Source organism: Camelus ferus, chromosome 9, assembly GCF_009834535.1.
Source record: "Camelus ferus isolate YT-003-E chromosome 9, BCGSAC_Cfer_1.0, whole genome shotgun sequence".
Classification (NCBI taxonomy): domain Eukaryota; kingdom Metazoa; phylum Chordata; class Mammalia; order Artiodactyla; family Camelidae; genus Camelus; species Camelus ferus.
In genome coordinates this window covers 6,715,408-6,736,032 of record NC_045704.1, presented here as the reverse complement: position 1 = coordinate 6,736,032, position 20,625 = coordinate 6,715,408, and the positions used below count along the sequence as shown (strand labels likewise).

At 55.7% G+C, this 20,625-nt stretch overlaps 2 protein-coding genes across 5 annotated transcripts; both read left to right on the top strand.

Annotated features, from left to right (window-relative positions):
- Positions 1–563: 563 nt before the first annotated feature.
- On the top strand, positions 564–5,044 carry LOC102522069 (tigger transposable element-derived protein 1). 2 transcript variants are annotated; one of them, XM_032487451.1, is made up of 2 exons: positions 564–718; positions 2,547–5,044. In XM_032487451.1, exon 2 carries the CDS (start codon positions 2,645–2,647, stop codon positions 4,547–4,549), a length of 1,905 nt encoding a protein of 634 aa, XP_032343342.1. In that variant the 5' UTR covers positions 564–718; positions 2,547–2,644; the 3' UTR covers positions 4,550–5,044. The 2 variants fall into 2 exon arrangements, with proteins under 2 accessions (XP_032343342.1, XP_032343343.1); XM_032487452.1 differs by having other exon boundaries at positions 583–799.
- Positions 5,045–6,946: 1,902 nt separating this feature from the next.
- On the top strand, positions 6,947–19,758 carry LOC106730322 (tigger transposable element-derived protein 1). 3 transcript variants are annotated; one of them, XM_032487476.1, is made up of 2 exons: positions 6,947–6,977; positions 14,812–19,758. In XM_032487476.1, exon 2 carries the CDS (start codon positions 15,130–15,132, stop codon positions 16,360–16,362), a length of 1,233 nt encoding a protein of 410 aa, XP_032343367.1. In that variant the 5' UTR covers positions 6,947–6,977; positions 14,812–15,129; the 3' UTR covers positions 16,363–19,758. The 3 variants fall into 3 exon arrangements, with proteins under 3 accessions (XP_032343367.1, XP_032343366.1, XP_014419426.2); XM_032487475.1 differs by lacking the exon at positions 6,947–6,977 and adding an exon at positions 7,104–7,663; XM_014563940.2 differs by lacking the exon at positions 6,947–6,977 and adding an exon at positions 12,741–12,751.
- The last annotated feature ends 867 nt before the right edge of the window (positions 19,759–20,625 follow it).

The following is a 20,625-nucleotide window of genomic DNA, read 5'->3' as shown; positions in this document are numbered from 1 at the left end:
CAAGGTTTTTACCACCCTGTAGGACACTAAGCAGGACACTAAGATGCCTTAGCCTGTCCACTGCCCTATAGGGCACTAATAATCCGACTTTGCTCTTTTATATCAGTGTTCGTTCTTTCTTTCAGCATCTCTGTTGTTCCTCCTCTCTTACCTTCCCGGAACCACCTATATCATCCTGTCACTTCCCACTGGTGGTGAATAAATCACGTGCTCACTCAGTTTGTTTCCAGCTGTTTTGAAATTTTTATTTTGACAGTCTGAAGAAATCTGGTTCTCCAGAATGGAGGACAGACATGGAAAAAGAGGAAACAGTGAGACAGAGCCAAGAAGGGAAGGAGGTAGGATGACGGACAGAAAGAGACTGAAAGTAGATGGCGGGTGAGACTGGAGAGTGAAATAAATCGGCGAGAAAGCCAGCCTTGGAGAGAGACGTCCTGGGGCACCCCCTCCTGGACTCTGCGCTCTGCAGGCTGGCCGCCGAACTACATTCCCCGGCAGGCTCCGGGGCGACCAGGCGGGGCCCCTAGCCAGCCGTCGGGGGCGGGGCCCACGCGGCCTCCTCCAATCCCGGTCGTCGCTCGGCGACATTCCGCCTCCGCCGACAAGATGAAGGCTGGGCTCGGCCGCCGCCCGCAAGCGTCGCGTGAGGCAGGAGATACGGACAGCCTGCGGCCCCGCCGGCCTAGTTGAGGCAGCCGGCCCGTGTCGCGGTCCGGAGGTGAGGGCGCCAGGCCGCGCGGGGGCCTGGGCTTGGGGGTTGGTAGGGGCCGAGGCGTCTGCTCCTTCGGTGCCGATGGGGGTAAGAGAACCGATGCGCACGAAGGGCCAATCGGAGCCTTCGGAGGCCCCGCGGCCTTCTGGGAAATGTAGTCTCGCGCCTTCCCGGGCGGCGGGTTGGTAGACGTTCTAGAGCGGGAGGGACAGAACGAATGAATGTGTGGGTGAATTTAACATACAGTTGTGGGTGAGCGGGCGAAGGCCTGGGCGCGAAACAAAGAACAGAGGGAGGGGCGCGTGAGTGGTTCGGAATTCGGGCCTCCTATGAGGCAGGACACCTGTCTCATGCCCACCCACCAAGCAGGTGCAGTCCACGGGTCCCCGATGGATCTCGTCCTCGGTGCTGTAGACACTCCAGAAATACAAAGACCTGTCAGACAACTGTCCCTGTTTTTTACACGCATTCCTTCAAAATCATTTTTACTGTTTTGATCAGGTGCCTCTTTCACGTGTTTGAAGTCCAAGAGGGACAAAGTGAGAGAAGCCTGCCTTTTACCACTATACTTCATTTAATAATTTAGTCAGCAAGTGACCACTGGATGCCTTCAAAGTGCCAGGCTCTCTTCCTGGGCCTGGGGACACAGCAGAGCGCTCAGCAGGCACAGCTCCTGCCCTCAGGCAACGTGCGACCACGCACAATAAAATATAGGCGGGGAGGACCTCTCTGATGAGGTTATTTTTGAGCACAGACTTGCAGAAAAGGGAATAAGCCATGCAGATGACGGAGAAGGGCCCCCACTGTGCGCCTAGGAGCCACAATAGTAAAGGCTCCGAGTCAGGAGCCCCGAGTCTGCCCTGAGAATGTGGTCAGGAGGAAGCAAAGGAGAGAAGCAGGCTCTGAGGCCCTTGACAAAGCTGGTGAGGACGGTAGCTTTTACTCAGGCAGAAGTGGGAGGCCTGGGAGGGGCAGAGAGGGGACTGGATCTGATTTAGTTATTACTGAATCATTCTGGCCTCTGTGTGGAGAACTACCTTCCTCCTATATCCCCAGGTACTCCACGGTGGCGGCATGTATTAAGGAGGTTCCCTTCAGTGTTGGTTTCCTGTGACTGCTGTAACATATTACTACAGACTTAGGGTTTAAAACAACACAAATTTATTATCTTGGAGTCTTGGAGGTCAGATATATGAAGTGGGTCTCACTGGGCTAAAATCAAGGTATTGGCTGGGCTTGTTAGTTCTGAAAGCCCTAGTCTTCAGTGGTCACATTGCCTTCTGAGTGAATGAAATCTGCTTACATTGATTCCTCTGATTGTATTTTGGGTCCATTCGGATAACCTGGGATAATTTCCACCACTCAAGATTGTTAGCTTAATCACACCTGCAGTGTCCCTTTTGCCATATAAGGTAATTCATTCACAGGTTTCTGGGATTCAGACTTGCATGAGTTTAGGAGCTGTGTTCTGCCTCCCACGCTGACGTTTAACGTCTCTGAGGAGCATGGAGATGCTCCTCCCCCTCATCAGTGTCGGGCAGGTGGGTCAGGATTTCTAGACTTTCTTTGCACCCCCTTGTGATTGCAAGAGGTTTGTTGGGGGAAGAGAGCAAAGACATTTTACTGATCTCATGGGCTAAAACTAAGCGAAACGCTTTTCTAGATGCAAAGAACGCTTGCAAATGCGTACGCAGTGTTTTTAGCATTAGAGAGTAAAGGGACTGGGCGCGCCCCTGAGGCAGTGGCAGTGCACTAGGTCAGAACACGGGAAGGCAGGCTGTGGTCCAGATTCCTGGGCACTTGCACATTAATGCCCATATGTTCCCCTCTTCAGGCAGAGGCAGGCGTGGCAGGAGAGGCCAAGAGGCTGCGGTTGTGGGCACAGCGGTAGCTGCCGTGGATGGGCAGTGGGGAGAGAGCTTGCTGAGGTGCATGGCTCGGGGAGGCGGCATGAAGACAGCCCCCTGCCCTCCGGGGTTGGGGAAGGCACCCCTCGGTGTTGGCCTCCGCCACAGCGCCAAGCGGGACCGGAAGTCCATCACTCTGCACGTGAAGTTGGAGGTGCTTCGGAGGTTTGAGGAGGGTGAGAAGTTGACGCAGATTGCCCGGGCCCTGGGGCTGGCCACCTCCACCGTTGCCTCGATCCGTGTCAACAAGGACAAGATCCGGGCCAATTCTCAGGCAGCTGCGCCTGTCAGCGCCACACAGCTGACTCGCTGCCGTGGTGTGTTGATGGGCCACATGGAACGCCTGCTGAGTCTGTGGATCGAAGAGCAGAAGCGGCAGAACCTGCCCGTCAGCACACTGCTGATCCAGGATAAGGCACGCCGGCTCTTCGCACAGCTGCAGCATGAGCAAGGCAGTGGCGTCCCCACCGAGACCTTTGGGGCCAGCAATGGCTGGTTTGCCCGCTTCAAGTCACGCCACAACGTGCTGTTGACAGATGAGCCGGCCGTGGCTGATGCCCAGGCTGCGGCCTGCTACCCCCCGGTGCTGCGCTCCATCCTGGAGGAGGGCAGCTACTCCCCGCATCAGGTCTTCAACGTGGATGAGACGGGCCTGTTCTGGAAGCGGCTGCCTGAGCGCATGCTGCTGGAGCTGGAGGGGATGACTGGGCCAGGGCCCAAGGCCTCTAAGGACCACCTGACCCTGCTGCTTGGTGGCAATGCAGCTGGTGACTTCAAGCTGAAGCCACTGCTGGTGTACCCCTCGGAGAACCCACGTGCCCTCCGGGGCTGCTCCAAGGCCAGCCTGCCTGTGGTCTGGCGCTCCAACCGCAATGACTGGCTGACACCCAGCATCTTCCAGGAGTGGTTTACTGGCTGCTTCTGCCCCGCTGTGGAGAGCTACTGCGCCAGCCACAGCCTCCCGCACCGCGCCCTGCTGCTGCTGGACAGCGCACCCTGCCACCCGGCCCACTTGGGTGGCCTCTCGGCCCATGTGCGTGTGGAGTTCCTGCCCAAGAACACATCAGCCCTGATCCAACCCATGAATCAGGGCGTCATTGCCACCTTCAAGGCCCATTATCTGCGCCGCACACTCAGCCAGCTGGTCCAGGAGACGGCTGGTGCGGACCGGCCCTCTGTGCGGGAGTTCTGGCGCAGCTATACTGTCATGACCGCTGTAGACAACATCGCTGAGGCCTGGGCAGAACTGCAGCCCGCCACCATGAATAGTGCCTGGAGAAAGCTCTGGCCTGAATGCGTGCCTGCTGGTGCTGCTGAACCCAATGCTGTACCCCAGCTCCGCCGTAGCATTGTGGTGCTAGCCAGCCACGCAGGCCTTGGGGGTGTGGCTGAAACCGATTTCACCCCTCTGCTGCAGGCCCATGGGGAGCCCTTGCCTCGCAGCATCCCCCAGGATGTGGAGGATGGGGATGTCAGTGGCCCTGGGCTGCCCTGGGAGGCAGGGAAATGCCTGGCTTCCAGGAGAGCAGAGTCAGATCTCACGGAGGCCACGGTGGGCGTGGGGACTGAGGAGGCTGGTGTGGGTGCATTGAGCCCTGAGCACCTGGCACAGGCCCTGTCCCACTTTGCTGCTGGCCTGCGAGTCCTCGTAGAGAATGATCCCAACCGGGAACGTAGCCTGCGGGTGTCCCGGGGTGTCCACTGTGCCCTCACCCGCCTCCGGGAGCTGCACCGGGAAAAGAGGCGACAGGCTCGGGCAGCTGCATCCTCAAGTGGCCCCATTGTGACAACGAGGGAATTGGCAGGAAGCCTGTACTCACCCCAGGCGGGGCCTACAAAGGGTGGGCAAGTGTCTAAGGGCACAAACCCTGAAGGACAGACCTCTTTGGCTGTCCTGTGTGATTTGGGACTTGGGCCTGACCTCAGATGAGCCTTATCTGATGATGTTTTATTTCTGGAGGAGAGACACTGCCACCTCTCACCCATGGTTCTCGTACCTTATGCACTGCCATGTTTGTACAGTAAAACGCAGAGTGTCAGTCTTGGGGAACAAGAGGGTAGAGTTCTCTGATTGGCAGATGAGCTCCGGGGCCCAGGAGTGCCCATCCATGTCAGAGACACACCCTGTAGCACAGCAGTTGCCAAGCACAGCCCACCAGGGTAGCCTTCCTTGTGGTGAGGGGCCAGGGCTGAGAGGAGCCTCTATTATTTGCCAACCCTGACCTCTGGTTGCACCGCTGTGCCCCTTCCTAGCTAACTGTATTTATTTTTATTGAAGAATAGTCAGTTACAGTGTTGGGTCAATTTCTGGTGTAATGCGGATTATTTCAGTTACACATGTACGTATGTAAATTTGGTTTCAGATTATTTCATTATAAGTTACTAAAAGATACTGAATATAGTTCCCTGTGCTATACAGTATAAACTTGTTTTATCTGTTTCATATATAGTAGTATCTGCAAATCTCAAACTTCCAGTTTATCCCTTTCCACTCCCTTCCTCCTCTCCCCAGTAACCATAAGTTTGTTTACTATGTCTGTGAGTCTGTTTCTGTAGTTTTTTTTAAGATTCCACATATAAGTGATATATGGTATTTTTCTTTTTCTTTCTGGCTTAGTTAACTTAGAATGACTATCTCCAGGTTCATCCACGTTGCTGCAGATGGCTAGCCAACTGTAGATGAGGGTTTCCTACTCTCCTTGCTCACCTTCCTCACCCTTTCTGGCTTCTGTGGCCTCTGCTGTCTGAGGTCCTGCTACCCTCCCTGTGCCCAAGCCTATGCTTGTGTGTGGCTGTTGATACCAAGGAACAATTGTGGTTTGGAGATGTTTTCTTCCTTGGGTTTCTATGTCATGGTTGTCTTGGCTTCCCTCCAGCCTCTGAGGCTGAGCCTTTTGTCACTTGGATGGTCTCCCAGATCTAGTGCTCTTTGGAAAAATCTCAGCTGCTCCTGACGGCTCAAGGGCTACCTCCCAGCAGGTTGGCTGCAGCCCAGCCTCTCCCTGAGGTTAGACCTATAGCTCTGAATCTGATGGATTGGCCCCATGAACAGTCATTATCTCCCCTCATTCTAGTTTGTTCTGTCTCCCCAAACTGTAACAAGCACTCTAGGGTGTCCACCTGACTGAAGACGTAGCACACTAGCCACCAAAACAGTCACCAAGGGAAGGTGTACTTGTGCCCCAGCTAGATGAGCCACAGGTGGTGAGAGAAGGGCCCTCTGGACTTCTTTGAACACAGGTACGTGCATGTACCCATGCATATGGGTGCTCGTGCATGCGCGCGCACACACACACACACACACACACACACACACACACGCATGCCAAGAATAAAGATGTGGGAAAGGATTCCTGCCACCTCTGTCCCAGCTCACACTTGAAGTGATGGGCCAGCTATCAACACATAATAGGGGGCTGGGGCGCGAGAGTCCAGGGAGGGGCTCCAGGGTCCAGCCTTACTGAGAGAAAGGTCAGAAGAAGCCCCTTGCTTGCTTTCCTGGGGAGAGTGGCAAAAGGGATGGCAAAGAGAAGGGAAGGAGCTTTCCTTAGGACCCTGGTGACTGACTGGATTAACAGATTGCACAAATTTTGAGCACTTGCAGTGTGCTTGGTGTTGGGGAGACCAGGGTGGGAGAGACTGGCTTCAGGAGCTGCCAGTCCTGAGGTTGCAGCATTCTGTGACAGTGGCTATGACGGGCGAGGGACCAGAACCTAGGCGGGGGCAGAGAACAGGACATGATAGAGAAGGCTTTCGGGGGAGGTTGGGGATGTTGCGGACAAAAAGGGAACTGGTCGTTTCAAAATGCCACGCGCCAGAGAGGGGCCTGTCAAGAGGCGGCCCAGCATGGTGAGTCTGGTGAAGGTCTGAGGACGGGGAGGGAGGAGCAGCCGGGATGGGGTTGAGTGCGATACAGCAGCTGAAGGAGCAGGTGCCCGGGCGGAAGGAGTAGGGGCAGTCGAGTGCACGGAGAGCCACGGGACTTGAGGTCGCGCAGGCAGGGCGTGACGGAGACGACGCGCGCGTGGGCCCGCCTGGCTCCAGGGCTCGTTTCCTCGGAGCCAGGGACACCGCCGGAATCTCAGCGAACGCGCAGCCGGGCGCCGGGACTCGCACCACCAGCGCCCCCTGGTACGCCCCTGAAGGGAGCGCCGGTGCCCGCTGCTCCTGGGAAATGTAGTGTCTGCAGCTCGGCCGGGCCTTGGACAGGCCAAGAACTGCACTTCCCAGAGGGCCTCGCGGACAAGGCCGGTCTTGCGCACTCTCCACTTGCGGGCGCGGGACGTCGCCGCACAGACACAGAAGCATCTGTTACCGCCCCCCTCGCTTCTTCGCGCGCTTGCGTGCAATGTGGGGAGGTGGGTGGCGCGCGTGAGGGAAGGGGAAGGTCAGGGTGGGCACAAGTCTCCGGAAGCAATCGGTGGGACGGGTGGAAGCTCCCGGTCCTGGGGCCCCAGGGTGGTTGGTCGTTGTTCCTGCTCGGCGTTGTTCCATGCCGTCCGCGTGGCTCCCGGGGGCGGCGAGTCCAGGTGCGACGCGAAGAGGCGTCAGAAAAGCCCGGGGTAGAGTGTGCACGTGGCCAGAGGGCGGCAGGGGAGGTGGGGCGAAGGAGCACCACCCGACTTCCGAGGAGCCCCAGCAAGTCTGAGGGGAAAGGCGTCGCGGGGGCTGATGGGATATGGAGTCTAGCGGGGCATGTCCTGACCCGGAAGTGGTTCCGGGTGGGGCTGGGCTCTCGCCACGCCTCCGACTCTGCCCGCGGACCCGCGCTGGTCCTTTCCTGGGAAGAAGTCCTGGTCCTCCGTCGGTTCATGGTGCTGTGCACGCGCTCGGTCCGCCTTTCCACCCAGCTACCCCTAAGCTTTCTCACCTCCCCTGGGAAGTCCTTCTGGTTTTCCGCAGCTCAGGCTCCCTCTTTACTCCCGCTGCACCGGCGCTCGTCCTTCCATAGAGTGAAAATGTGGCCGGCGACGCTCCCCGCACTCGGAGATTAAAATTAAAATCCAGATCCTTCCCCGGCCGAAGGCTCTGCAAGATCGCCCTGGTAGTTGCATTTCCTGATTGCGCTGCCTAGTCTGTCTTCTCCTCTGTCATCTCAGGCACCTGAGGGTGGGGGCGCTGTTGAATGGGGTGGCCTGGTTCTGGGGAGCCCTGACCACTCTTTAAACACATGCATTGGCATTAAAAAAGATTTTTATTATTTTTTAAAGTTATAATTGTAATAAATGGCCATTGCAAAAAAAAAAAAATTCAGATGGAATGCAGACGTTACAAAGGAAGAAACAGACATCCTACAATTCCTTTCCTCAGAATTGCCAGCTGAAGGTTTGGTGGGTTTCACTATCCTTTTCTGAACATTTGTAGCAGTAGCTCCTGTTTGTTGGTTTAAAATTTTTGAATCGGTGGGATCACGTCAGGTGAGGAGGGGGACAGTTTGCCTTCTTGTTTAGCATTGTAGAGTGAACTTTTCTCCATGTCCATGTTTTTGGTGGGGGGAGGTATTTAGGTTTAGTTGTTTATTTATTCTTAGAGGAGGTACTAGGGATTGAATCCAGGACTTCATGCATTCTTAAGCATGCACTCTACCTCCTGAGCTATACTCTCCCCCTTCTCAATATCCATTGTTGACCTTGACTAGTTGAGTTGAGCCAGGCCTTCCAGGCCCCACAGGAGTCTGCCATGAGGGAAAGGCCTTCCAGGGTAGGGGTGCCTCTTGCTGTGCCTGTGTGGCTGGACTGCATTGATCTGTCACTGCATCTGTTCCCCACATCACTCTAGGGCCCCACAGACGGTATCCTTCACTTGCTCAGAGCCTTCCTGGGCTTGGACCCTCTGCTAGTTCCCGCCAGCACCTCTGCTTGTCTACTGGCAGGGTTCTCTCAGACACATGTTCACACTCTGTCCCCTGGAGCAGCTCTCCTGCCTTGGCCCAGTCTGGCCTGAGCTCCTGAAAGTGTCCCTGTCCTCCCAACCAGATTCCCAGTGTGAGGTGTCCTCTTGAGGGTGCAGGTGGGGACGTCAAGGCTGGAGGTGTCCCCTGCCAGGTTGCCGGCTGGCCAGGTTTGGGGACAGTTTCCCTCACAGCAAGTGGCCTTGCAGGGTGTGCGTGGGTGGAGGGTTGTGAGTGGTCTGTGGCCCTGATTGGGTGGGTGTGTGTCCCAGGAAGACGGTGTGTGTGGCCTGCGTGAGGGCAGGGGAGGCCAGCTCCCCAGGGCTTGCCATGGCGTCCGACCCAGCATCCACCGATCAGGAAGAGCTCATGGTCATCAAGATGGAGGAGGACGAGGCCGCCCCATGGGACCCTATACTGTCCTCCACACCTCAGCCCCAGTTCCTGTTGCCTGGGCTTGGCAAGGATCACAGGCAGCGCTTCCGCAGCTTCCACTACCAGGAGGCAGCAGGGCCCCGCGAGGCCCTGGCCCGGCTGCGAGAGCTGTGCTGCCAGTGGCTGTGGCCTGAGGTGTACTCCAAGGAGCAATTGCTGGAGCTGCTGGTGCTGGAGCAGTTCCTGGGTGCGCTGCTGCCTGACACCCGGGTCTGGTGGAGTCCCAGCGCCCCAAGAGTGGTGAGGAGGCTGTGGCGCTGGTGGAGGACCTTGCTCAGATGCAGGAGACCAGTGAGCCCCAAGGGGTGGGGCTGGTCAGGAGGCCTGGGGGCAGGGGACATGCAAGGGGACACAACCCCAGGCCCTGAATGCCTGCTCGCTCTGCCCAGGCCCCTGTGTCCTGATAGGCGGGAAGAGGACTCAGAAGTTACGATGTGTTTGGAGATTTTTCTAACCTCTGAGCCTCCCAGAGATGTGAGCCTGAGGTTGGCATGGCATCACCCCGGGTCACGGTCACTGGGCCTTTGTTCACTTCTATTTCTTCTTCCTCGCAAATTCATCAAGTGCACACAGGCCCTGTGGGTCCAGCACGGAAGGGAAATAGGCAAGGTCCCTGGCCTGCTGGAGCCCAGTGGGTTAAGAGCTGGACAGTGAGACCTAGTCACAGGTAGGGTGTCCATCTTTCTCCGGAAGTGGGTGGAGGCAAGAAGAGGTGAGCAGGGAGGTCAGCCTTGCTGGTGTGGTTTGCAGTTCCTGTACCTTGGGCCGTGCGTGTGCTCACATGCTGTGAGGAGGTGACAGCAGTGCAGCAGGCAGGAGAACGGTTGGCTACAGCTATCAGTTCTCCCTGGTGGTGTTTACTCATTCACTCACACGTGTCGCTGCAGTTCCTTTGGTCCGCTTGGCTGCCTGTATTAAAGGGTAGAAACTGTAGCACTTAAACAAAAGCAGCTTTCTTAAGTTATAACCCACCTATCAAAAAATTGTACAATTTGTGGGTTTTCATGAGTATATTCAGAAGGTTTTACAACCTTCACCTCCTGTCTGATACCATAACTTAGTCACCTTCAGAGAAACTCTGTGCCCCTTAGCAATCTCTCCCCATTCTCCCCTCTCCTAGTGCATTGGCAGCCACCAGTCTGTTTTGTGTCTCTGTGTGTTTTCTTACTGTGGATACGCTATCAAATGGCATCACATAGTATGTGGCTTCTTATGGCCAGCTCCTTTCATTGAGCATAATCTTTTCAGTGCTCATCCAGGCTGCAGCATGTCAGTACCTCACTTATTTTTGTGGCTAAAGAACATGCCATTGTATGGGCGTACCACACTGTGTATCTGCTTATCAATAAATGGACATTTGGTGGTTTCTACCTCTTGGCTGTCATAAATAACGCTTGTGTGAACTCAGGTATACTTTTTTTGTGCAAGCAGAGATTTACATTCCCCTTGGTTGTACACCTAGGAGTGGTATTGCTGGGTCAAATGGTAATGGTGTTTGTCCCTTTGAGGTACTGCGAACACACCACTTGTTTTCACATAGAGAATTTAGTGTAAGGAGTATAACCTGGGCACTGAAGGAATGAAAAAGTACAAGAAGGGCTCTAAGGTGTCGTGGCAGCAGGGACTGTGTCTGTCCTTAGAGCTGTGGGAACACCAGGAAGAGGTCGAGCTTGTGACAGAAACCCAAGGGAGGGGCCAGGATAAGGGGCCACTGCTGGGTGGTGCTGGGGTCTCTGAGGGGGACAGAATGAAGCTGGTTCTGCACATGTTGGAAAAGTTGCAAACTGGATTTGGCTTCTGCAAGGAAAACCTTGATCACACAGGGCTGGTTTCCACCTAGGCATGAACGTGAGGTGTAGGGCAGACAGGGAACACACGGGTCTGCTCTCCTCCTGGGTTGTCTGGCTGCAGTGCTGAGCTCTCTTCTGAGCCCAATGCCAGCGTTTGGAGGTGGGCTGTCTTCCGAGCCGTGGCCAGCTGCTGTCTCCTTAGGGTTCCCAGCTTCCCGCTGAAGGGATGTTTGTGTGATACACACTATTAGAAGAGACTCTGCATCATGCGTTGTGGATGTTGGGACAGCAGCCCACTGGTCACTGAGTGGACTCAAGCCTGGCACTCCCGTGGAGGCTATGGGGCAAGCATGGTTGTGCCACTCAGCCTGGAAACCACGTGGTTCCAAGTTTGCCACCGTTGACATTTACACAAAAACTCCTACATTTGTTCTGTGCCTTTACCTGACCTCAGCCTGTTGCTGGCCCCTTGCTGTGCCTGTGTGAGGGAGTGTTGCAGGGCTGGCCCTGGCGTTCTCGAGGAGCTCCTGGAGAGCACTTCTGTGAGGCTCAGGGAATCCAAAATGGTATCCCAAGCTCTCCCTTGGCTGTCACTGTTGCAGTGTGTTTGGGGTCCCCAAGGCCACCATTAGGCACATGGATTTGCTTGAAGGAGGCACAGAATTGAGCAAGGTATCATACTCATGGTTGTGGTTTATTGCAGTGAAAGGATACAGATTAAAGTCAACACTGGAGAAAGGTGCCTTGCCTGGGAGATACTGGGCACGAGGTCTGGGTGTCCTTTCCTGATGGAGTCATGTTGGTCGTGCTTAATTCCCCAGCAAGGATGTGCTAGGTCTGGTCCACCAGGAGGCTCGCCTGAAGTGCTGTCCAGGGTTTTACTGGGGGTCAGTCACACAAGTGTGGAACATGACTGACCCTGGTTACTCAGCCTCAGCACCCCCCAGGGTTCAGACTGATATGGTGTGGCCCAAGGTCACTCTCCTAAGTCACGTTGTTGGCATAGCCATCTGGTATGATCCAGGGCCTTAGGTAAACAAAGATGTTCTTCTCAGGCAGACTCTTCCAAGGGCTTAGAGGTCCCCTCCTGGGAGCAGGTCAAGGGCCAGACTTTTGTTTGGAATGTGCGGGGTTTGGACAGCTCAGGCCTGCGGTGTCAGCCCTTTACTGAGACCGCAGCTGCAGCTGAAGGGTGCGTCTAGTGACTGTTTCCTTGGCGTTTCAGTGCCTTGGGTTTCAGGGGCTTGGGGCTTACTCTTGAGGTATGCGTGCGGCTGTGGAGCAGAATGGGGCTGCGTGTTCCCAGGGCAGTGTGAAGGAAAAGCCGGGCTAGGCTAACAAGATAACTCACAAATCTAAGTGTAACAAGTGTTGGATTACTGGTCTAAATTCTGCTGGGCTAACTTGTAAATCTAAGTTAATTAGTGTCGGTTTGCTGATTCCCTGTTCATGTGTTTTTTTTTTTTTTTTTTGCTAGCCAGCTGGATTTTCAGAGAGACATATCTGGCCTTGAAATGTTGGTTTGCTGCCTCCCTGCCTCTACTTTTGTGGTAATGATGCTGCTAAAGCTGTTCCATGCCCATTGGCCGAACACCCCAAGCTTGTAATTAACCCTATAAAACCTCATGCACACGTCTTGGAGGTGCTCAGAGCTTTGGAGCAGAAGCCCCTCTGAGCCTGCTGGCGTAATAAATCTGAGTACTCCAACCCTCCGAGTGGTGCTTGTATCTTGCTGGCCTGTCATTTCCGTAACAGCAGGGTGTCGTGTGTGAATCAGAGGGCAGGTCCTTGTCTTATCCAGCTCCGTTCCAGGCCAGTGTCTAGCCCAAGTTGGTGCAGAGAATGCTCGGGGACACTTGCCATGTGTTGACCTCAGGATTGATTCATTGGCTTGGGTGCCTGACCCTTTGTCCCCGCTAGCAATCCTCTCCCTTCGGCACTGACCCAGGCCCCTCCTGAGGACCAGCAGTCTGGAGACCTGGCAGAGCTGGCTAAGCCCTTCACGGAAGGAGCTCAGGTTAGCTGTGAGTCCTCGAGTCAGATGCCACATCCTGCTAAATCTCCCCCCAACCCTTCCTCACCCTGGGCTGGGCTGTGGTGGGGCGGTGGGGGGGGTCCCATTCAGGAGCTGGGCTCAGCCCCCACCGCTCCCACCTCTCACCCTCGGGCTCGGCCCTGCAGCCTTACCAGCTCCTCGGGCTGGATCGGTGCCCCCAGGCTCATTCCATCTGAATACAGAGTAGGTGCTTGTCCCCAGGGCACCAACCCAAAGGCCCAGGAGCAAGGCTGAGGCCCGGACTTGGTTGCCTGGTCTTGGCTGCTTCTGGCTGGGGGCAGATGGTGCTGCCAGGAGAGCTGGAATCCAGGTTTTCATTGAGGGCACCCAGCTCACAATTGAAAATGGCATCGGTTAGGCCCAGAGGACATATCTGTGGGCAGGATTGACCATGCTGGCCTGTGGGGGGCTGGGGCTCCTGCCATGTCAGGGGCACCAGCTGTGCCTCCTGGGCTGGCTTTGATCTTTGCTTCTCTCAGCCTCTGGGCAGCCCTGGCCCCAACCCCAGCAGGCTCGTCCTCTCCAGCTCACTGTCCACCCTAGGGTGCATCTTATTATATTTTGTTGTAGTTTCTGTTGCACAGAGATAGAAGAGGTATACCGGTCATTATCTGTCCTCCCATTTACTAAAAAAAGTTTTTTTTTTTTAATGTAACATGTTTGCATTATAAAGTAATTCAGACCTTAACAAGAGTATATAAAGTTGAAGCCTCACATGTCTACCTCTTGGAGAATAACAACTGTTCACCGTTGTATGCCCTCCTCCCTTCTCTTACGTGCACACATGCGGTGCACAGACGTTTCCAAAGAGAACCCCACTGTTTGCACTTTGTCTCGTGTTGGGGTCCCTTCTGGTAGCACAGGCAGCTCCACCTGTTCTTTTTAGTGGCTCAGTTGGAGGCCGTTGTCCAGCCCAGCTGGGGCCCTTGGGCCACCGTCCATTTCTCATTCCAGGACACATACCTTTGTCTTGGCTGCTGCCCCTCTCTTTCTCTTCTGCCCTCTGCTGTCTGGATGGCCCTGAGAGATAGGGACCAAAGCTCATCTCTGTGGCACAGGGCACTTGCCTGTTTGTGATCCTGGGGGCTTCCCTGGGGAGAAAGGGACTTGGTCACACATGGATGGAGGACAGATTAGCCAAGGAGCACAGCTGGAGTCTCTGGCCAGGTGAGGGGGGAGAGTGGGCTATATTCTGGCCCTCCCCACCTGGGTCTTCCCGAGATACTGCAATTCCTGGGAAGGCCTGCAGTAACTCTGCCCAGATCTGCCCAAGTGGGGCCCTGCAGATATCCTGCTGGCTGCTGCTTTATGGTAAAATTCCCAGCACAGAGCAAGAGTGCAGAGCTGGGCTCTGAGAGATGCTGTTCCTGGAAGAACAAGGTGCTTGGTCTACCCCATTGTGAAAGGACACAGGGGAAGACGTGCTCCTTGCCTGGTGCTCCAGGAGCCAGTCTGGGTAATTTACATGCACAGGTATTTCCTCCGGAAACAAACCAAAACCAACACACCCACAGAAGCAGAACAAAACCCATGGATCCTGACCCCCTTAATTACATTGCTTGAGGTCTCTGCAAGCTCAGGGCTGTGAAGTGTGTTTGCTGTACCTGGACAGCTGGTTCCCCTCTTGGCCTGGCTGCCCCGGAGCTCAGAGCTGGGGTTTATGCACAGTCACTGTCTGTTCCTGGCCTGGGCTGACGTGCTGTTAGTTTCTGGTGTCTGTATTTGCTCTGACACCTGCCACCCTGGGCCCTTCAGGAAGCTGGCAGGTAGGTGATTTGGGATGGTGTTGCCAGTTGGGGGCATCCTCATGAAGTGGTCCTGGGTTTTCAGAGGTCTGCTGCAATCCTGTGGATGAAGCTCTAGTCCACGGGGCTGGAATTCATCCAGTGGGAAGTGAACACTGTGACTAGATGTGGCCCCAGATCTCCTACCTTGAGAGAGACTAGTGAGTGATCTCTTGGTTTTACTGGGTCCCATCGGCACTTCCCACCAGTAAACGTTGTCTCCCCATTTTATGGCAGGTCAGGGCCAAGATGCCAGCCGCCCTGAAGTCAGTGGGCACGGGATGGGAACAAATATTCTCTTCCGGGGCCCGGAGAGAGGGATGCCGGCCTCAAGACCCCCATGAAGAGGCTGCTGAGCGCAGGCCAGAGCCGAAGCATCAAGCGGGACCGTAAGGCCATCAACCTGCAGGTGAAGCTAGAGGTGCCGGAGAGAAGCTCAGCAGAATTGGGAGGACCCTGGGACTCTCCACCTCCACCGTGGCCACCATTCGTGACAACAAGGATAAGATCCGAGCGAGTTCCCAGGCAGCCACCCCGCAGGCGGCCACCAAGCTGATGTGCAGCTGCAGCCTGGTGATGGAGAACATGGAGCGGTTGCTGAGCGTGTGGATTGAGGACCAGAACCAGCGCAATGTGCCGGTTAGTGTAGTGCTCATCCAGAAGGCCCGCAGCCTGTTCCAGGAGCTCAAGCAGGCGCAGGGTGGGGGTGCTGAGTCTGAGACATTCGGAGCCAGCCACGGCTGGTTCGCACGCTTCAAGGAGTGGCACGGGCTGGCCACCCCGGGGGCCAGCGGCGAGGCGGCGCACGTGGATGCAGAGGCTATGCGCAGGTACCCGGCGCTGCTGTGGAGGGTGATCCTGGAGGGCGGCTACACGGCCCAGCAGGTGTTCAACGTGGATGAGACCCGGCTCTTCTGGAGGTGGCTGCCGGACTGGATGGTCCTTTCCCCGGCCGAGAAGCCGGCCCCTGGGCTCAGAGCTGCCCGAGATCTCCTGACCCTGCTGCTCGGTGGCAATGCAGCTGGAGACTTCAAGCTGAAGCCGCTGCTGGTGTACCCCTTGGAGAACCCGCGTGCCCTCAGGGGCTTCTCCAAGCCCAACCTGCCAATGCTGTGGCGCTCGCACAAGAAGGCCTGGGTCACCATGGGCCTCTTCCAGGAGTGGTTTGTGTACTTCTGTCCCCCTGTGGAGAGGTACTGCGCCCAGCATGGGCTCCGGCATAAAGCGCTGCTCATCCTGGACAGTGCTCCCGGCCGGCCCGCGAACCTGGACGACCTCTCTGACCACGTGCGCGTGGAGTACCTGCCGAAGAACACCACGGCCCTCCTCCAGCCCGTGACCCAGGACGTGGTTGCCGCCTTCAAGGCCTGCTACCTGCGGAGGCTCTTCCGCCTGTTGACAGCACGGGCGGGAAGTGCAGGTGAGCAGTCGGCGGTCCTGGACTTCTGGCGGGACTACAGCATCCTGGATGCTGTGTACAACATCTCCGAGTCCTGGGAGGAGGTCTCTTCTGCGGTGCTGAATGGGGGCTGGCGGAAGCTGTGGCCTGAGTGCCTCCAGCACGATGCTGGCAGCCGGCAGGTGGAAACCCTCTCGCAGATCCGGCGGCACGTCGTGGCGCTGGCGCACCGTGTGGGTTTCAGCGAGGCCGTGGAGGTGGATGTGGTGGAGCTGCTGCAGAGCCAGGGCGCTGACCTGTCCAATGAAGAACTGGTGGGGCTGGAGCAGGAGCGGGCAGCTGGGGAGGAAGGTGAGGACAGCTTGGCTCCCCCTCCCCCCGCCAGCTGATGGCCAGGCACCTGGCCAAGGCCCTAGCACATTTAGATGCCGGCCTGCAGATCCTCAGGGACAATGATCCCAACCTGGAGTGCAGTCTCGGCGTCTGCAGGGGTGTGAACAACGCTGTCAGCTGCTACCGAGAGCTCTTCAAGGAGAGCGGCTGCAAGTAGTGTGTGTGTGCGCGTGCGCGCGCGCGCTCACAGCGGCGGGGTTGGGAGTTCTGAGGCCTCTGGACTTTGTGGGGGAGAAGGGGTCCTCCCTTTACGTCTTTCCCATGGAAGTTACACTGGTCTGCATGTTTCCATTTTGTTTTATTAGCTCCTCAATTTTTTTTTTTGTCAGCGAATAATTGTCTCAAGTGAACTTCTCAAATACACCATTTGGAAAGCCTTGATGAGTTCTCAAGTGATCTCATCGCACCGTTGGCCTATTGGACCATGCATACTCGGTCCCTTGGTGGAAGTCCACAAGGAAGCCAGGCTTCTGGCAGATATTCCTGGCTCCTTGCTCACTGCTCTGAGCTCTCCTGGAATTCAGACATGGCGCTCATGGAGGTGGTGGACATCCAGTCCAGAGAGGGGTTCTGCTGGTTTTCTGGTCCTCCAACCCTTTACCTGGGCTTCAGGACCTGCAGAAGCAAAGGCTGACCCCAGATGAGACTCAGGATCCAGAGAGTGGGTCTGGGTGGATGGAGTGCCTGGCCACACACCTGCCTGCTCCATTCCTCCGGGGCCCTGGGTGCTTTTCGTCACCATGTTCTGTTCTCTGAAATGGTCTGTGCCCCTGCTTACTTGCTGGGGAGAGGGAGGAGAGACTCCACCCTGTTGTGGGGGAGCTAGCGAGGCAGCAAACTTGCCAGGTTCCCTGCTCCCAGTGCGGGGAGTCCTCACGGCTACAGACAGCCTGGCCACACCTGGTGCGAGTTCTCCCTCTCTTCTTGTCTCTCTCCGGCCTGTGCGCCCTCTCTCCACCGGTTTCAGTTTGACTCCTGCCTTGCCCTCTTAACTCTTCTTCCTGTGGACCTGGGCTCATTCTAGGCAGTGGTGACATTTGGAGACAAGGCCCTGAATCCCACATGGGATGACTGGAAGCCACTCAGTGCCCCACAGAAGGCAGCCTGCACAGGTGTGACCCGTTTGGGTAACAATGTGGGTTTCGGGTTAGGGTTGGTCTTCCTGCAGGACACACAGGTCCTCAGGTGAGTGGTCCTTGTTTCCATACATGGGGCCTTGTTAGAGGAAGCCTTTAAATGAGCTTGACTTCCTTCTGCAGGAATTGGTGGGGGTGGGGGGTGCTGTGGGTTAGGCCAGGAGATTGGTCAAGGGCTAAACTTGGCTTGTGGGTTTTGATGGGGAGCCCAGATGCCCTTGTGTCTCCCCTCTGCTGTCCGTACATACCTCTGCACACCTGGCTGAGGTATGCCCAGCCTGACCTCAGATCACACACAGGAAACAAGAAGTCACTGCTGGCTGGACCTTTGCACCTGAGCTGGCAACTCTTTTGCCCCAGCTCTCTGGACCTCTTTGGGCCCCACAGCTCTGGGCTCTCCTGGGAGTGGCCCTGTGGGTGTACCAGACCAGGGCTGCTGGGTAGCTCCTGTGTGGCTCTCTGCACCACTCAGTGTAGAGCCAGAGTCAGAGGAGAGACTGGCTTTAAAGCCACCTTGGGCATATTAATCAGATGAGGGATGAGTCACGTGGCTGTGGGGTGTGTGGTCCATCCCCATCTAGACGTCCAGTGAGGGCAAGCTGCCCTGGCAGGGAGGCCTGGCTGCGTGTTTTCCAGAAATTGAAACCTCTGTGCCATTGTCACAGCTCCCAGCTGTGTCCAGGGAGAACCTAGGGTGTGATGCCAGTTCTGTCACTGTTTTAAGCTTTTGCTGTCTAAAAAGAGGACAGTCCCATGCACTTCACAAGTGACAAGTACAGCGAGATAGTCAAACAAGTGAAAAACGCCAAACTACGAGAGAAGAAATGTTCCCTCTCACTTCGCCAGCTGAAGCGATTTGATGTTGTTTGCACTGGGAATGAGGGAGGGCTGTTGGTCCCCTGTCAGAGGCAACCCCAGCTTTCACTGCTACGTCAAGATTGAAGGATGTAGGAAGTGCTGCCTGAGGCCCAGGTGAGCATGGTGGCGGCGGGGAGCATAGGGCGCAGGCGGAGCTGAGGGAGTAGTGGGAGGACGTGACGGGAAGCTCTGCCAGCACTGTCCAGCAGAAGCTGCATCCCTTCTGAAGAAAGCTGTTGCGGTGAAGCCCGTGGTGTTTGTGGGGCTGGCGCCTGCTGCCCGGTGGACCTCATGACATGCAGTCCTGAGCCAACAGACAGTCCAGATTCATCATGGCTGGCCAGGACTGCACCACCGATTTGTCCAGTTGAGGCCTCTGACCAGCAGAAATGCTGCGGATGTAGCCAGGTGTCCCTTCCATTGTCCAGTCTGGGAACAGTGGAGCCTTTTCAAGTGAGGTGATGGGTGCACTGAGAGGTGTGTGGAGTGGCTTAGCCATTGTGACCCACTGGCTTTCCTCCTGCTGGTCTCCTCACTCTCCAACTTAATTCAGATATCATGGACTCTGGACAACCTTCACATACTCCTTGAGGTTACTTACTTCCTCCAGATGTTTGCACATTTCTTATTCCGAGAATTTAAATTTAATTGTAATTATGTGTTTATGAGTTTGTCCCTCTAAAATTGGGAATGAAGTCTGATCGCCAGCCACTGTTACAGAGGCTTAATTCTAGGTCAGCCCAGCCAAGAATCCAGGCTCCTTTCTCCACGCCGTCTCCGCCCACGGGGCAGAGGCTCTGCCTCAGGTGCAGCATGATGACAGTACAGGGCCCCATCTCCCTCAGCCCAGGGCACCTGTGGGGGTCGGAGTCTGTGCCATGATGAACAGGCTGCCACTCCAGCTCAGCACCCTGCTCAGGAAGCACAGGTGTCCCTTTGGGGGAAGTCGGTCCCTGTCCCTGCCCTGCTGCAGAGAAGGGAATTAGATACGTTACTCGGGGAGAGAGGCAGGAGATAGAAGGCTATAAACTATCCCAAAAGGAACAGACTGCAGTTGAAGCAGAGCAGGTGAGGACAAAGCCTACAATATAGATAACAGTGCAAACAATTAAGAGCAGACAGGATCGCCATGAGGTTAGGGTCAGGGATGGGGCTCAGGGATGAGAGTCTAGAGGTCAAAGGTTAGGGTTGTCAGGGGTTAGGCTTAGAGGTTAGGGGATAGTGTTAGAGGTTAGGCATTAGGGTTAGAAGTTAGTGTTCAGTTTAGGCATATATAGCCCACTTCCTCCTTTCCCCTCCTTCCCCATCCTTCTCTCTGAGGCCTCCAGGATGGACAGGACTTACCCAGGTTCACACTTGAGTGTGGGGTTGAGCTGGGCCATTGTTTTTTTTTTAACACCCCCTTTCTGGGCTATGATAGAATAATAAAATTTCTGCTTTAGTCACAGACTGTTTCAAATCCAACTCAACCTCAGTCAAGAGTTGTTAGGGATTCAGATGTCACACAGGGTTTCCCTCTGCCCTCCCACATGGGAGGGTGGTGCTGGCCCCACTCTGCCTGGGCAGCCCCAGGTCCAGCACAGCCCCGACATGCTGGGCACGCAGTAGACGTGTGTAGATTCATACATTGAGCTGCCAGCCCCCAGATGCTGCCTTCTTAAGGGCTGGTGGGGTCCTCCTGGGACTGGATGGATCCTCTGTCCCATCTAAGTGGGCAGCAGTAGAAAACCAAGTCTCAGGCAGAATAGCCCTTGGTCTCTGATGACTTAGGTGGGCATCTGCGGTCCTCCAGCTCAGGCCAGCCTGGGTCCTGTCAAGCCCCTATGGGCAATTACTGAGCTGACCATGCTGCTGGACAATTGAATAGGCAGGGTAGACAGTCCCTTGGGATGTTTTAATTACCAACATCCATGTTGAGACAAATACCCCCTCCCTCAAAGCCTCTTAGCTGCCAAGACAGGTAATAACCTTCCAAACGTTGAGTGTGGCCTTGGCCACAGCAACTATAGAGTGGACCGTGGCCTTGCAGTCCTTTGGTCTTCTGCTTGTAATGAACCTTTAACATTCATACTTGTTAAGAATCAAAGATATGGGAGGAACTGGACCTGCCAACGGGCAGTTTCACACTGAGGCCACACGGTCTTTGAGAACCACATGCCTCCAGGGCCCAGTCCCTGTGGCCTCTGGAAAACCAGCCAACTGCAGATTCCATGTTATGGAATAATTCTTGAGCCTCCTGCTTCTTCATTGAATAGGAATATCCTT